This window comes from Candida dubliniensis, chromosome 6 (assembly GCF_000026945.1).
Source record: "Candida dubliniensis CD36 chromosome 6, complete sequence".
Lineage (NCBI taxonomy): Eukaryota > Fungi > Ascomycota > Pichiomycetes > Serinales > Debaryomycetaceae > Candida > Candida dubliniensis.
In genome coordinates this window covers 732,024-746,884 of record NC_012865.1, presented here as the reverse complement: position 1 = coordinate 746,884, position 14,861 = coordinate 732,024, and the positions used below count along the sequence as shown (strand labels likewise).

Genomic DNA, 14,861 nt, shown 5'->3' with positions numbered 1-14,861 from the left:
AATGTTTGATTTGGTTAATAATTAGATATTGATAATTATCTTTGTAGAATTCAATTTTGATATAAATTTGGTTAAGAAATCGTCAATAAAAAAAAAAAAAACTTTCATTGCTAAAAATTAGAATATCTCCAATAACAACTATCAAGTTCTAGTATAACAAGACAATATGAAATGTGATACATAGATATACAATAATGAAATAATTCTACACCATTGCAAAAGTAGGGTTGGCTTTTCTTTGATTTCAACAAATGATAAAATAAAAAAAAAAAAAAAAAAAAAAATTTATCGTCAATCTTTGCAAAACACCTTTACAAAATAATATCTCATTTGATTCCAGGTTACAATTTTTGAAAACTATTGGAATCTTCCATCAACCAACAACTACAATTCTTTAATAAATAAATAAATAAATGAATGAATAAACCTGTTGAAGTATTATGAAGATAATATGACAAAAAAAAAAAATAAAAAAAAATTTCTTTTGGGAAATTCTATAACCCATGTTGAAATGATTGAAATGAATAAAAATAATAAAAAACAAAAAAATTTAAGGAATAAATTAATGTCTAAAAGTAAACCAAAACAAAAACCAAAACAAAAAAGGAATTAGGACAAGTAATATTTAAAATCCCCCCTTTTTTTTTTTTTTGGTATCCTCTTTAATTAGAATAAGTTTGTTTTGGGAATGGGAAAGTTGGACCAACTTCTTGAATAGATAAAGCCGCAGCCCATTGACCAACATCAATTGATTGAGGTAAATTTTTACCTTGAACCAATGAAGCAACAAATCCAGCAGCAAAAGCATCACCAGCACCATTAGTATCAACAACTTTTTCTTTATCCAATTCTTTAACGGGATATTGTTGAATATCAAATGAATCTTTATTAATATCATAAGTAACAGTAATAGTTGGATCTAATCCTTGAGTGAAAATAACTGTTCTAGAAATTTGATTATTTTTTTTAGGTAATTTAACAATTTTTTTAGCAATTTCTACAATATTAGTAGTTTTTAAATCATGACTTTCACTATAAGCAGCAGCTTCACTTTCATTAGCAATGACATAATCAACATAAGGTAAAATTTCATCCAATTGTTGTTTAAAAAATTGAGGAATAAATGGAGCTGAAAAATTTAAAATTAAAGGTTTATTATTTTTACTAGCATGTTCACCTAATAATTTAATTGCTGGTGGAGAAACTGTTAAATGAAATCCTCCAATATAATAAAATCCAGCATTTTCAATAATTTCCCAATTTTCTAATTTTTGTAAATGATCAGGAGTAAAATGATTAGCAGCTGCCAAATCAGTAACTAAAGATCTATCATGATTATGAATTAAAGCAGCACATTTACCAGTAGAAATATTTGGTTGAATTTGATATTTTGTAATTAAACCATATTCTTCATTAGCTTGATTTAATCTTTCAGCATAAATATCTTTACCAACTGATCCAAAATAAACTACTGATTTTGGTGGTAAAATATATTGAGCTCCTCTAGCAGTATTTTGAGCAGCTCCACCAGCAACTAAAACTAAATCATCCCGTTTAATTAATTCTTGAAAAATTGGCATATGTTTGGTATCAGCTAAAATGGCATCATTATCTTTTAAATCATATTTTTGTAAATAATCTTTTTCAACTTTGGCTTGTAAATCCAATAATGGATTACCTAAACAAACTAATTTATAAGATGACATAATTGATGTAGTAAAATTACGTTTGAAGAAAAAAGATATAAAAGTTTTCAACTTGTTGTAGTGGTTGTTGTTGTTGTAGTTGTAGGAGTAGTCGTAGTAAACGATTCCTTTTTCAGTCCAACTAAATTGGATGAATGAAAAATTTTCTTTTTTTTTTCTTTGTTGGTTTGATTTCCGCCAAATCCTTTGCCTTACGCAGTAGTACATAGTAAGTAGTAAGTAGTAAATAGTATACTGTGGAGAGTTGAGAACTTTGCTGTCGTATAAAAAAAATTGTAATAGATTTGCGTGTACCATTGGACATATTTTTCTTCTTCTTCTGCTTCTATTCACTCCACTCCTTTTTTTGGCGATGTTCATTCAATCAAGATCTTAAACCAGGCACGTGCATTACTTGATGGGGGAAAAGAGGGGGTGGGTGGAGGGGGTGGGAAAATAGATAAAACTATTAGGAGGAACATAATATCACTCAAATGGTAGTGTTGTTCTATGTAAGTAGTAAAAGAAATTGAAAGACAATTGAAGATTGATAAAGAACATTGATTCAATTAACCCAGAGATCCAGTTTTGTATAGGTTGCTGCCTTCCCAGCTTTTTCCAGCTTTCTTTTTTTTTTTTTTTTTGGCAATTAATCTAAATCCATAATGAAAGAGCCCTAGTTATTTAATGTCATGATTATTTTGGATTACTAGTGTAAAACCATTAAAAGAAAAAACATTTAGGACCATAATTAGAAATAAATATTTGGCTTTTATCATGATGATAATGATAATGATAATGATTATGATGATGCATTATCTCCCTCCCTCACTCTACTACTGTCAATGTAAACTTCTTCCAAATAAACGTGGGATAATTCTTTATTCCAAAAGCTCGTAAATCATAAAAAAAAGAAAGTCTAATTCAAAGTGTTACCCCTTCAATTATATTATGAAAATACTACCAAGAAATAATAATAATAATAATAATAATAATGACCTTTTTCCATCAAGTGGTATATATAATCTATAAATAATATAAATAATCCCTACGTACTAAAAAAAAAAGAAAAAAAAACAAAGAACGGATCCCCTTTTCAAAATATAATGGTAAATATTATATTGTTTCTCCTTTTACAATAATAAGCACCACATACACTCTCTACATCATCATGACAGAAAGACTGAATAAATTTATTGAAATTCTTTCAAATCCATTAGATTTTCTGAGTTATAGATATATAACCATTCCATCTCCATCTCCATCTCCATCTCCAGATAATATTTTACCAATTGATATTACTAAAACTATTAAACCACCACAATTCATACCAACAATTCATGAAGCCATTATTCATTTAAAATTATTAAAAGCTTTCCAAGTCATGAAAAATAAAGTATTAATTAATTATGAATTAAATGATGAATATCGAGAAAAATATTGGCAAAGTTTTATTACTTTAGCAGTAAGACGATTTATTGTATTTATTTCAGCAATACGTGAAAAAAATTATAAAAATTATATTAATAGTGAAGGAAGAAATATAAATTTTAGAAAAACAGAATTACAAATATTTAATGATGCTATTATTACTACTACTAATGATAATGATAATCAAAAATGGTTTATAAATATGATGAATGATTTAATGCCACCATTAGATGTAATTATGGTATGGCATTCATTTTTATTAAATCCGAAAACTTTTTATGATACTTGTTTAAGAAATAATGTATTAAATTTTGCTAATTATCCTTTACCTTTATATAAAATTAATCAATTTATTGATAATTATACTTTTGAATTTAATGTTGATTATTCCATTAATCAAAAAAATTATTTGAATTTAATTAAATCATTCACTAATGATACTACTACTACTACTAATGATGATAATGATGATGATGATAATGAAAGAGATATTAATCAATACGATATCGCTACCAATTTCTCATTAAATAAACAATTAGTAAGATTTTATTGTCCTGGTTGTAAAAAAATTTTAACTGATTGGATAAAAATTAATGATAAAAATCAAATGGGATTAGCTGATAGAAATTTAAGTGTTAGAACTTTAAGATCACAATCTTTTATAATAGAAGATGATTTATCACCACCACCACTACTGTCACAACCTTCAAAAAAATGTGCTTATACTTGTCCTTGTATTAATATTTCTATGATAACTCATGAATCACTTAGAATACTTCATTTGATTGTTGATGCAAAAAGAAGAAAAAATAAAAATGAAATTTATCCTTTATTACCAGGGATATACAAATATTTTTCTCTGGTTATTTGTAATCCAAAATACTCATCAAAATCTCCAATAACTCTTAATAAAAATATTTGTCAAGCAATTGAAAAAAATTATCTGGTGGAAAAAAATTTAATCACTATAATAAATGATATACTTATAAAAAAACCTACAAAAAAACCTACAAAAAAACCTACAAAAAAACCTACAAAAAATAATATTAATATTAATATTAATGAAATTAAAAAAATTCGAATTATTTTAAGAAATTATCTTCAATTCAATTATATTAGTTCTACAGTGAAAAATGGAATTGAAATTGGTGAAGATTTAGTTGGATGTATATTAAGACAAGAAATTTTTTGGGAAAAAATTAATCAAATTGATTGGTTACATTCACCTTTAATTTATGAAAGTTTAAAAGAATCTTTAATTCGTTATAAAAGATTTTATTCAATGTTAACTACTACTAATAATAATAATAATAATAAATATACAAAAGAAATATTATTGGTTCCTACTTTAGATATTGATTTAATATGGCATACTCATCAATTATCAATGTATGGATATTTCCATGATTGTTTAACTTCATCTTGTCATTATGTTATTGATCATAATGATAAAATTGATAATAATAAATTAAATGATGGGTTTTCATTTACATCAAAAAAATATAAATATTTATTTAAAGATAATTATTCTATTTGTTATTGTCAATATTGTACAAATTATAGAATCAAATATACCACCAATAAAAAATTTTTAAGTTTATTTCAAACGAAAAAACAACAATTACAACAACAACAACAACAACAACAACTTTTAAAAAATAATCCATTATTTGATGGTGAAAACCAAGGTGGTGTGACTCATATTAGTAATCATAATTCAATTCAAATGCCAACGAAAAAAGCCATAAACAGACGTGAGAAAACCCCTATGCCTTGGGATGATAACAACAACAAGAACAACAACAAGAACAACAATGTTAATAATAATAATAATAATAGGAGAGATGGTTATTATGTGGTTGTACCATATGCTCCTATTGAAATTGATCATTGTCAATTCTATGGTACTGGATTATGTAATTCTGTGAATGCTCAGTGTGTTAGTGATTCAGGTAAATGTTGCTCATTTGGAGGTTCAGCTTGTGTTACTGATAATGGTCTGGCTTGTGGAGGAGATAATGGAGGTTGTAGTAGTTGTGGTGGTGGTGGTTGTGGTGGTGGTTGTGGTGGTGGTTGTGATTAAGTAGAACAAGTAAGTTTAGTAAAACCATTGTTATGTATCAGAAAGGTATGTTTTTTTTTTTTTTTAACAGGGATTACATTACATTATAATGTATACGAGATCAACTTTAGACAATCAGATCAGATCAAATTTGGTAAGTAAGTCATTGTTCAAAGTTTATAAGTAAAAGTAATAATTGGAATTTATCTGTAAATCCACAATATAAGTTTTTTTTATTTTTAAAAGTATCTATTGATTCACCAAGTAGTAGGTTTGGTTTGGTTTGATTTGGTTTGGTTTGGTTTTGATGTAAATTCTAACAACCCCCCGCTCCCCTTATTTTTTTTTTTATTTTTTTTTGTTTTCGCAGCAAAAAGAATTTTTTAAAATTCACAAAATTTGTTTCATGTTTCAGAATTTAACAAACAAAAAATGATTTCGATTTCTCGCGCACGACCAAATTGTTCCGTTTTTCCGACTTGTCAATTTCTTTTTTTTTAAACCTAACCCCTTTTTGATGATGCCTTAATTTTTGGGGACCCCTTAATATTAATATTAATAATATTAATAATAATATACCGTCACCCACCCAACCAACCAACAAACAAACCACTACATCAAGGAAACAAGAGCAAAAAAAAAAAACAAAAAACAAAAAACAAAAAAAAAAACCTGCTAATAAATTTTATTATAGCACATGTAAATCCCCATTTTCATTCACGCGATTATAATTAAGAAATAGCATACAATTGGTGGTAATAGTAGTAGTAGTAGTAGCAATAGTAGATAGGGCCCCAACTAGAAACAAAAAGAATCCTAATTCATTGATACGGAATGTTAAAGTTCATTGTAATTGTTTTGGAACGCGTCAAAAAAAACAAAAAAGAGAAAAAAAAAAAAAAAAGAAATTAATTAATTAATTAATTTTCCAACTAAAATTCCCACCTTCAATTTATTCTTAAACCAAAACGAAACCTCCACCAACCAAGCAACCAACACACACCACAACAACACAACAACATAGATAAATTGAACTTTAAAATTATATGAAACAATCTAGATGTGTGTGTGTGTGTGGGGGGGGGTAATAAGAAATAGAATAAGAGCAGGTATTAACGAGGGGGGAGGGGGGTATACATTAGAGCCACCATTAAAAGTTTAAACAAACCACCCAGAAAGGAAGGTCCAATAAACAATTTATACTTGAAAATGGTGGCTATTATTATTATTGAGTAATCTTTTTTTGTTCATCGTCTAAATTCTTCTTTTTTCTTTTTTCTTTTTTCTTTTTTTCCCAAATTGGAACACATCAATAACAATAACAATACAATAGAGAACTTATTGGTGAATAGCGTGTAGTGTAGTGTAGTGTAGTGTAGTGTAGTGTAGTGTAGTGTAGTGTAGTGTAGTGTAGTGTAGTGTAGTGTAGTGTAGTGGGTGATGAGTGATTGGTGGATGATATAGAGAAAAAGTGAAAATTCTATTGTAATCTATCTATATGCAGGATTATACTTAAGATTCCAATTGTATGTACAAGTGTGTATGTGTGTGTGTGTAGAATTGACAACACAACATCAATTGGAAAAAAAAAACAAAAAAAAACAAAAAAAGAGATTTCACCAGATTTACACGACATTAAGATTTCAGCGTGTATTTTAACTCAAAACTTCTAATTAATACCTCTAACTACTTGTACACTACTTGTACACTACTTATTACTTATTATTATACAACTCAAAACAATAACAAACGAAATAAAAAAAATTTTATTTTATTTTATTTTATTTTCCGTTCTTACTTCTTACTTCTTGCTTGTTACTTCTATTTTCTGTTCCATTTATCTTCTTCTTCTTCTTCTTTTTTGAAATAGATTTGGTTTCATTTGGTTTCATTTGGTTTCATTTAGTTTCATTTAGAATTCAATATTATTTGTTGTTGTATATATTTTATTGTTCACTCATACTATACATACATACATACAATACATTACATTGATTCTTTTAAATAGAAAAAAAGAAAAAAAGAAAAAAAGGGAAAATAATCACCAATTCCATTATAAAATATAACCAATCTTAGATTTATAAGTATTAGGATATTTAAAGAAACCTGTTTTCATACCCCCCCCTTCCCACCACCAGTTCTCCAAGATTCATTTAATCTTTGATTGATTGATAATTCCACATTGAGATAAATCACCATATTATTATTATCAAGTGCCTGCTTTTTTTTCTTCTTCTTCTCCTTCTTCTCGTTTAAAGGAAAAGCTTGCAACACCACTACTACCACTACCACCACCACTACATAAGAAAATGACAGATACTCCAAATTCCCCACTGAAGAATACAACAAAGTCTGCCAGTTCATCGACTAAAGTTATTGATTCTTTACATTCTAAAATAGATCAATTAACTGATGAATTAACTGCGTTAAAACAATCACATCAAGAATTGACGAAAAAACATTCCATTACTGCCAAAAAGAATGATTCCTTTGTTGATCAATTAGCTAATGCTAAACATGAAAATGATATGTTATCGGCATTATTGAAAAGAAAAGAACGTCGTATTTTAGATTTAGAAGATCAATTTAATGAATTAACTAGTCAAAATGAAAGTTTGGTACTTAGCAATAAAAATATGAAAATTAGATGTGATAATTTACAATCCAATTCTAATGCTAATATTGCTGAATTTGAAAGATTAAAAATTAGTTATGACGCGTTAATTGCTTCTCAAATGGAATATAAAAATCATTATCAACAAGAATTAAATAATTTACAAATTGCTTTTGATAATTATAAATTAGAAAACACTAAACGATTTGAAGAATTACAAACTTCTATTGTTAATAATGATAAAGATATCGATACTTTATTGGATTCTTTAACCAATAAACGGAAAGCTATGGATAATATTTATGTCAATAAAAACAACAAAGTATTACAATTATTGGGTAATTTAGCTCATTTGGCAAAATTACATGGACAAGATACTAAATCTCAAGTTGAACAAAATTTAAATATTATAGAACAATTATTGGTTAAATATCCTGATTTACAAGAAAAAATATTAGAAAAAGAAAAAATTGAAATTGATTTGACTGAAATTATAGCTCATAGTAATGATGTATTAACCAATAGTTCTTTTGATGAAGATACAACTTTAATCAATTCACCAGATTTGGAAAATAATCATAATTTCAATAATCATAACACTTCCGGTTCTGCTACTCCAAATAATAATAATCATAATAATAATAGTAATAGCCATTCTTTACAATCGAAAAAGAGGAAAAACTATAAACGTAATTCTTTGATTTTAAAAGAACTGCCACCTATTATACTGGAAAATGTTCCAAGTTCTTTACCAAAAAAACCTCAAGTTAATAATAATCTTATCAACATACCTAAAAGTAGATCCAAATTCAATACTCCACCAACAACGCCTAGACAAACAACACCTAGACAATTTACTAATCATAATAATGATTTTGAAATAACACATCAATGGAGTAGTAACAACAACAATAACAACAACAATAACAATAACAACCATCGCCGTAACAACAGTGTTGACTCTCGATCAGATAATGGTCACCATCCACATCGTCGTAATAATAGCTATGATTCAAGACCAGATCATGGCCAACAACATCGTCGTCAACCAAGTCAACAAAACAACAATTATAATAATAACAACTATAACAACAACAACAACAACAACAATAACATTAATAATAATAGTAATGGTTTTGTTAAACGAAGTGGTTCTGTTAGAAATGGTAATAATTATAATAACAATAATGGCAATGGCAATGGAAATGGAAATGGAAATGCTAACAATAATGCCAACAATCATGGGAATAAATCTAAAAGAAGATCTACCTATAACAACAACAACAATAACAATAACAATAGTAAAAGAAATTCGCAACTTTTCGATAATAATTTTGCATTAAATGTATAGTATAGAGATTTATATTTTTTAGAGCATATTATACGTTAAGGGTTTAAGAAAACAAAAATTTATTTCGTTAACTAATATTATATATTGTAGGCAACTATTGAACCATCTTCATATCCTACTAATAAAAGAGGTAATTTAAAATTCCTTTTTGATTTTATTAATGATGAATATTTTGATTTATCACCACCACTAGTAGTAGTAGTAGTAGTAGATGTTTGTGATATTTCTTGTTTGGATTCATTTAAAATAGTCATAAACGTTAATTTTTTCGTTAATTTTGATTGTTCTTGATTAATATCGGTATCAATATTATTATTGATATTATTATTATTGGTTGTACCTAATTTTGGTAAATTTTGTTTAATTAATATATCATCATATTGAATATATCCATTCCAATAACCAAAAATTAATTGATGAAATTTTTTAAAATAAACAATTGATTGAATTCCTGAATATTTCAAATTTTTTATTTCAATAATAGGATTATAATGAATAATCAATTTATTAGTAATTGAACTTGATATTAATATTGAATTTAAATTCAGTAAACAAATTATTGGATTTGGTACATGAAAAGAATTATGATATTTAAGAATAAATTTAGCTGATTGATTATATATAATAGTTTTATCATTAGTATTGGTATTAGTATTAGTACTTTTGTTAGTTGTTGATAATATTCTTGCTGGAGGTAATATCAATTGTAACCCAACAATATCACCACTTTCAAATCCCAAATAAATGATAAAATCTCCACCATTCTCCTCTTGGTTTTCTTTTGTAGTGGTAGTGGTAGTGTTAGTGGTAGTGGTAGTGATGGTCTTGATGATTTTCATTTGCATTATAATTCCAAAATCATTACGATTATTTGTAATTGTATCAGATCCTATCTCTTGAATAATATTCCCATTTTCATTTTCATTTTTATTAACTAATTTATAAATATCAAAATCAAATATTAATCTTTTAATTTGCCAATTTTTGGGATTAATTTTATAAACATCTAAATTATTTGAATTAATACTACTAGGAGTAAATAATAAATCATTAAAAATTTCAATATTAGTAAAATTTAATGAATTACAAGGAATTTCTAAAAGACATGAAAATTTTAATAAATCCCATATTTTAATAGTATTATCTCGAGAATGAGTTAATAAATAATAATCACCATCACCATCACCATCACCGTCACCATTATTATTACTATTATTATTCTCGATTGTTGATATAGTAAGAATAGTATCAGTATGAGCTTGCCATGATGATTTAGGTCGACGAATGGTTAAATCCCAATTAATTATTAAACCAGAAGAATCTGCTGTGAAAACATTGGAAGGAATTGTTGGATGAGGATATATATAAGTTATTGATGATTTATGTGATCGTAGAGTAAATTTTTTAGACAACATAATAATAATAATAGTAATACTTAGATGGTTAAAAAAAAGAAGAAACTTGGTAAGCAGTGGAACGTGGAAGTTGTGTATTATTATTGTTGATTAAGTATGAAATAAACTGCTTACAGTTGTCAGTTGTCAGTCGTCTTCTGCGATGAGCAACGGTTGTTGTTGTTGTTGTTGTACATGGAAAGAGAGAGAGAAAAAAAAAACCGTTCAAGAAGACCAAAAAAAAAAAAAAAAACATCAACACAATTCAAACTATTTTATTCCACTCCACCTCCCCCTTAAATAACAAATCCATGGCAGTTCTGAGAGATCATTATTTTAAATTAGGTTCTGAATTACCTAAAGAACGTTTAAATGCTGCTACTCTGTTAATTTCTGAATTAATTGCTACAGATAATGAAGAAGAATGGTCATATGCTTTAAATAGATTATTAAAAGGGATTTTAACTACTAGACAAGCAGCAAAATTTGGATTTAGTATGGCATTAACTGAAGTTGTTAATGAATTAATTAATCGGAATATTTTAACTGTTGGTAAATATTTAAATTTACTTGTTGAAACTACAAAAATTACTAGTTCAATGAAAGGTAAAGAACAACGAGCAATTTTATTTGGAAGATTATTTGGTTTACAAGTATTAATTAATTCTAAAATTATTATATTGAAAAGTGAATTAAATGATATGTTACAATTTGTTGAAATTTTAATGGAATTAAGTAATTATAAAAATTGGATTCGAGAAACTGGAATTTTCACATTAATACAATTTATAAAATTATTAGATAATATTGAATATCGTGAAAAAATTTATATTAAAATATTAAATTTAATTAATAATTTTGGATTAAATTTATCTACTGAAGGTTTAGCAATTTATTTATCAATTCCACAAAGTGGTCAATTATCACAAAATATATCTAATATAAAACCAAATTGGAAAAATGGTGATCCTTTTTATAAGGGGAATTTACCAATATTAGCTAAAGTTTTAAAAGATGTTGAAGTAATTAATGATGAAGAAACGGAAACAGAAACAGAAACAGAAACACAAACGAAGAAGACGAAGAAGAATAAGAATAAGAATCAACAAAAGAGTAGTTGGAATTCTCGTTTACCATTTGTTTGGGATTTAATTGTTGCCAAATTTAATCAATTTGTTGTTGATACCAATATTGAAGATGAATTACAAGATCTGATTAGTATTTCAAAAAAAAGAAAGAAAACACCACCACAAAAACATGTTAGTAATAATAAACGTGCTAAAATAGAACCAGAATATATTTCTTTAAAAGAATTTTGGAAAGTTGTTATTGATGAAACATTATTTTCAGAAAAATCATCAAATGAACGTAAATATTGGGGGTTTGAAATATTTATTAAATTTATCACATCTTTGGAATCATCATCGTCATCATCGTCATCATCGTCATCATTAGTTGAATATTTATTTACTCCAAATTTCATGAGATGTTTAATCAATCAACATGCATCATCAACAAGAATGTTATATAAGATTGCTCAACAAACTTTGAAAACTCTTGTGAAAACCATTCAACAAGAACCTAATTCTGAATTGGGTCCTATAGTTTTACTGTGTTTATTAGATGAATCAAAAGGTGGATGTTGGAATTTTGATTTAATTAGTAAATCTCATACTATTGATGAAATTTTACAAATAAAATCTAATGTTAATCAATATATCAATATTTTATTAGAAAATTTCATAATCAAATTACAAACTCAAATTGTATCAGAAGACAGTAATAACACCAACAATAAAAATTCAAATGATAATATTTTAAAATGGTATTTAGATAAAATTGTTTCCTTAATTAAACATCATAACAATAACAATAATAATAATCAATTCAAATTATCTGATACTATATTGGAATCAATATTAACTAAATTACTTCAATATTCATTTTTTGATACCAAAGAAATTAAAATATCAAAATTTTTACAATCTATTTGTAAAGAAAAATTTAATTCAATATTATCAGAAATTATTACTTTAAAACTTGAAAATAAAATTTATAAAACTTGGTCGACATTTTGTTATCAAATAATTGAAAAATTATCACAACTCCCAAAAAATAAATGTCTTGTTGAATTTGATGATGAAATATCTATAGTTAAACAAGAAACTGAACAATTATTATCAACAATTATTGAATTAAACACTAATTTAACATCATCATCATCATCATCATCATCAGATAAATTATATATATTTGAATTGATGTTTTCAATGTGTTTGATACAATTATATATGGAAGATGAAGAAACTATTCAAGTAATTAATGAATTGAAATTAGTATTTGAAAATCAATTTTCTCCAAAAGATGATGATACCAACAACAACAACAACAACAACAACAACAACAACAACAACAACAACAACAACAACAATGATGATAATGATAATGATGATGAAAATAAAATTGATGATAATTTAGTTTTAACGGAAATTGTCTTGAGTTTTATTTCTAGAAAATCTACTTTATTTAAAAAATTATCAGTTTTGGTTTGGGAAAATTTTTTATGTCAAGTTGATGATATGGGGAAATTACGTGTTAATGAAGGTTGTTTTAAATTATTATTTGATGTATTAGAAGCCAAAGAAAATAAACAAGGTCAAGAAAAACTTTTTGAAGGAGATGAGGAGTTTCAAGAAGAAGAACAGGAGGAAGAAGAGGAGGAGGAAAATGAAGAAGCACAGGATGACAAACTGAATGAAAATAGCGAAATTGATAGTGAAAGTGACAGTGACAGTGACAGTGACAATGACAGTGATGATGATGATGATGATGATGATGATAGTGAGTTGGATAATAATGAAGACACCATCGCTGAAATAGATAAACAAACTAATTTGAAATTAGCTCAAGCTTTAGGAATTCCAACAAAAGAATCTGGTGAAGTTAAATTTGATGAATTGGATGATCTTTCATCTGATGATGATGATTATGAATCAGATTCAATGGATGATGAACAAATGATGGCTATGGATGATCAATTATCCAAAATTTTCAAACAACGTCAAGACACAATAATTAATTTATCTACTGGTAACAAACGTAAATTGGAAGTTTTAGAAGCTAAAGAAAATATGATTTTTTTCAAAAATCGAGTTTTAGACTTGTTAGAAACATTTAATAAAGTTGCAATAAATCTGCATTATAATTTAACATTTATTAAACCATTAATTAATTTGATGAATTTAACTTTAGATAAAAATTTGGGAATTAAAGCTCATAAATTATTGAAAAATAAAATCTCCAAAACTAAAATTGAAAATGAAGAATTAAAAAAGTACTACAATGATGATGATGATGATGATAATAATCTATCTGAATATTACCATCACTTGATCAATTTAATTGAAGAATTACAAACAAAGGCAAACACTATAAAATCATCTAATCAATCAGTTGTACAAAGTTATAATCAAAGTTGTATTATTATTGCCAAAAATTTGTTGAATTTAGATGAATCAAATATGCAAGCTATTGTTGATATTTATTGTAAATCATTAAAACAATGGTGCTTACAATCGGAAAGTAAATTACAACCTTCTTTGTTTTTCGATTTTATCAATTGGATCAACAGTAAGAAGAATAATGCTTGTCATAATTCAAAAACCAAAACCAAAACCAAAACCAAAACAAATACCAAAAACAGTAAACCCTAATTAAACATAGACATATACATATACATATATATATAGACTTGTAGAAATAGTAAAATAATTGCAAATTTGAAAAGATGTGCGTGTGAATTGTAACAAAAAAAAAGAAGCAGAGCTACCATTTTCAATTGAACTTTGTTCTCGTCCAATAAAAAACTTGGGAGTGTCCCAATGTTCAAAAAGTAATCCGAATTTTTCTTTTCTTATTGAAACAAACAAATCCAACTCCCCCAAAAGAAGAAGAAAGGAAGAGAAAAAAAAAAAAAAAAAGAAAATTCCCAACCAATTTGAACAATCTTTGACACTTTCCCATCCATTTTTATCCATTATCTATTCAATAAAAAACAAATTCAACTAGTCATGTCTGCATACAAACAAGCTGGTGTATCATTGAACAAAGCTTTAGCAATTGCTGCTCAAACTTTAAGAAACTCTTTAAAACCAGAATTCAGAGCTGCTGCTGAAAAAAGAGGATTCGTTGATGCCAAAGTTATAACTTTTAAAGATGGTAAACAAAGTGAACCAATTCCATTGAAACCAACTGACAAATAAACATCTCCATTACTTTCCTTCCTACCTACCTGCATACCTACCTACCTTCCATCCTTCATCCA

The 14,861-nt window shown here is 26.5% G+C and overlaps 6 protein-coding genes across 6 annotated transcripts; 4 read left to right on the top strand and 2 right to left on the bottom strand. All coding sequences in view use genetic code 12, as the record gives it.

Moving 5' to 3' along the window:
• Positions 1 to 662: 662 nt before the first annotated feature.
• Positions 663 to 1,706, bottom strand: CD36_63990 (adenosine kinase, putative; the record flags this gene model as incomplete). The annotated part of the gene is made up of 1 exon (XM_002421067.1): positions 663 to 1,706. The coding sequence occupies one exon, from the start codon at positions 1,704 to 1,706 to the stop codon at positions 663 to 665; it is 1,044 nt and encodes a 347-aa protein (XP_002421112.1).
• A 1,150-nt stretch (positions 1,707 to 2,856) lies between these two features.
• On the top strand, positions 2,857 to 5,199 carry CD36_63980 (conserved hypothetical protein; the record flags this gene model as incomplete). The annotated part of the gene is made up of 1 exon (XM_002421066.1): positions 2,857 to 5,199. One exon carries the CDS (start codon positions 2,857 to 2,859, stop codon positions 5,197 to 5,199), a length of 2,343 nt encoding a protein of 780 aa, XP_002421111.1.
• A 2,288-nt stretch (positions 5,200 to 7,487) lies between these two features.
• Positions 7,488 to 9,143, top strand: CD36_63970 (uncharacterized protein YBR130C orthologue, putative; the record flags this gene model as incomplete). Its single annotated transcript, XM_002421065.1, has 1 exon — positions 7,488 to 9,143. The coding sequence occupies one exon, from the start codon at positions 7,488 to 7,490 to the stop codon at positions 9,141 to 9,143; it is 1,656 nt and encodes a 551-aa protein (XP_002421110.1).
• A 77-nt stretch (positions 9,144 to 9,220) lies between these two features.
• CD36_63960 (uncharacterised protein YPR085C orthologue, putative) lies at positions 9,221 to 10,558 on the bottom strand (the record flags this gene model as incomplete). The annotated part of the gene is made up of 1 exon (XM_002421064.1): positions 9,221 to 10,558. One exon carries the CDS (start codon positions 10,556 to 10,558, stop codon positions 9,221 to 9,223), a length of 1,338 nt encoding a protein of 445 aa, XP_002421109.1.
• Positions 10,559 to 10,848: 290 nt separating this feature from the next.
• On the top strand, positions 10,849 to 14,250 carry CD36_63950 (DNA polymerase V, putative; the record flags this gene model as incomplete). Its single annotated transcript, XM_002421063.1, has 1 exon — positions 10,849 to 14,250. The coding sequence occupies one exon, from the start codon at positions 10,849 to 10,851 to the stop codon at positions 14,248 to 14,250; it is 3,402 nt and encodes a 1,133-aa protein (XP_002421108.1).
• Positions 14,251 to 14,607: 357 nt separating this feature from the next.
• Positions 14,608 to 14,799, top strand: CD36_63930 (ATP synthase catalytic sector F1 epsilon subunit; the record flags this gene model as incomplete). The annotated part of the gene is made up of 1 exon (XM_002421062.1): positions 14,608 to 14,799. The coding sequence occupies one exon, from the start codon at positions 14,608 to 14,610 to the stop codon at positions 14,797 to 14,799; it is 192 nt and encodes a 63-aa protein (XP_002421107.1).
• Between the last annotated feature and the right edge of the window lie 62 nt (positions 14,800 to 14,861).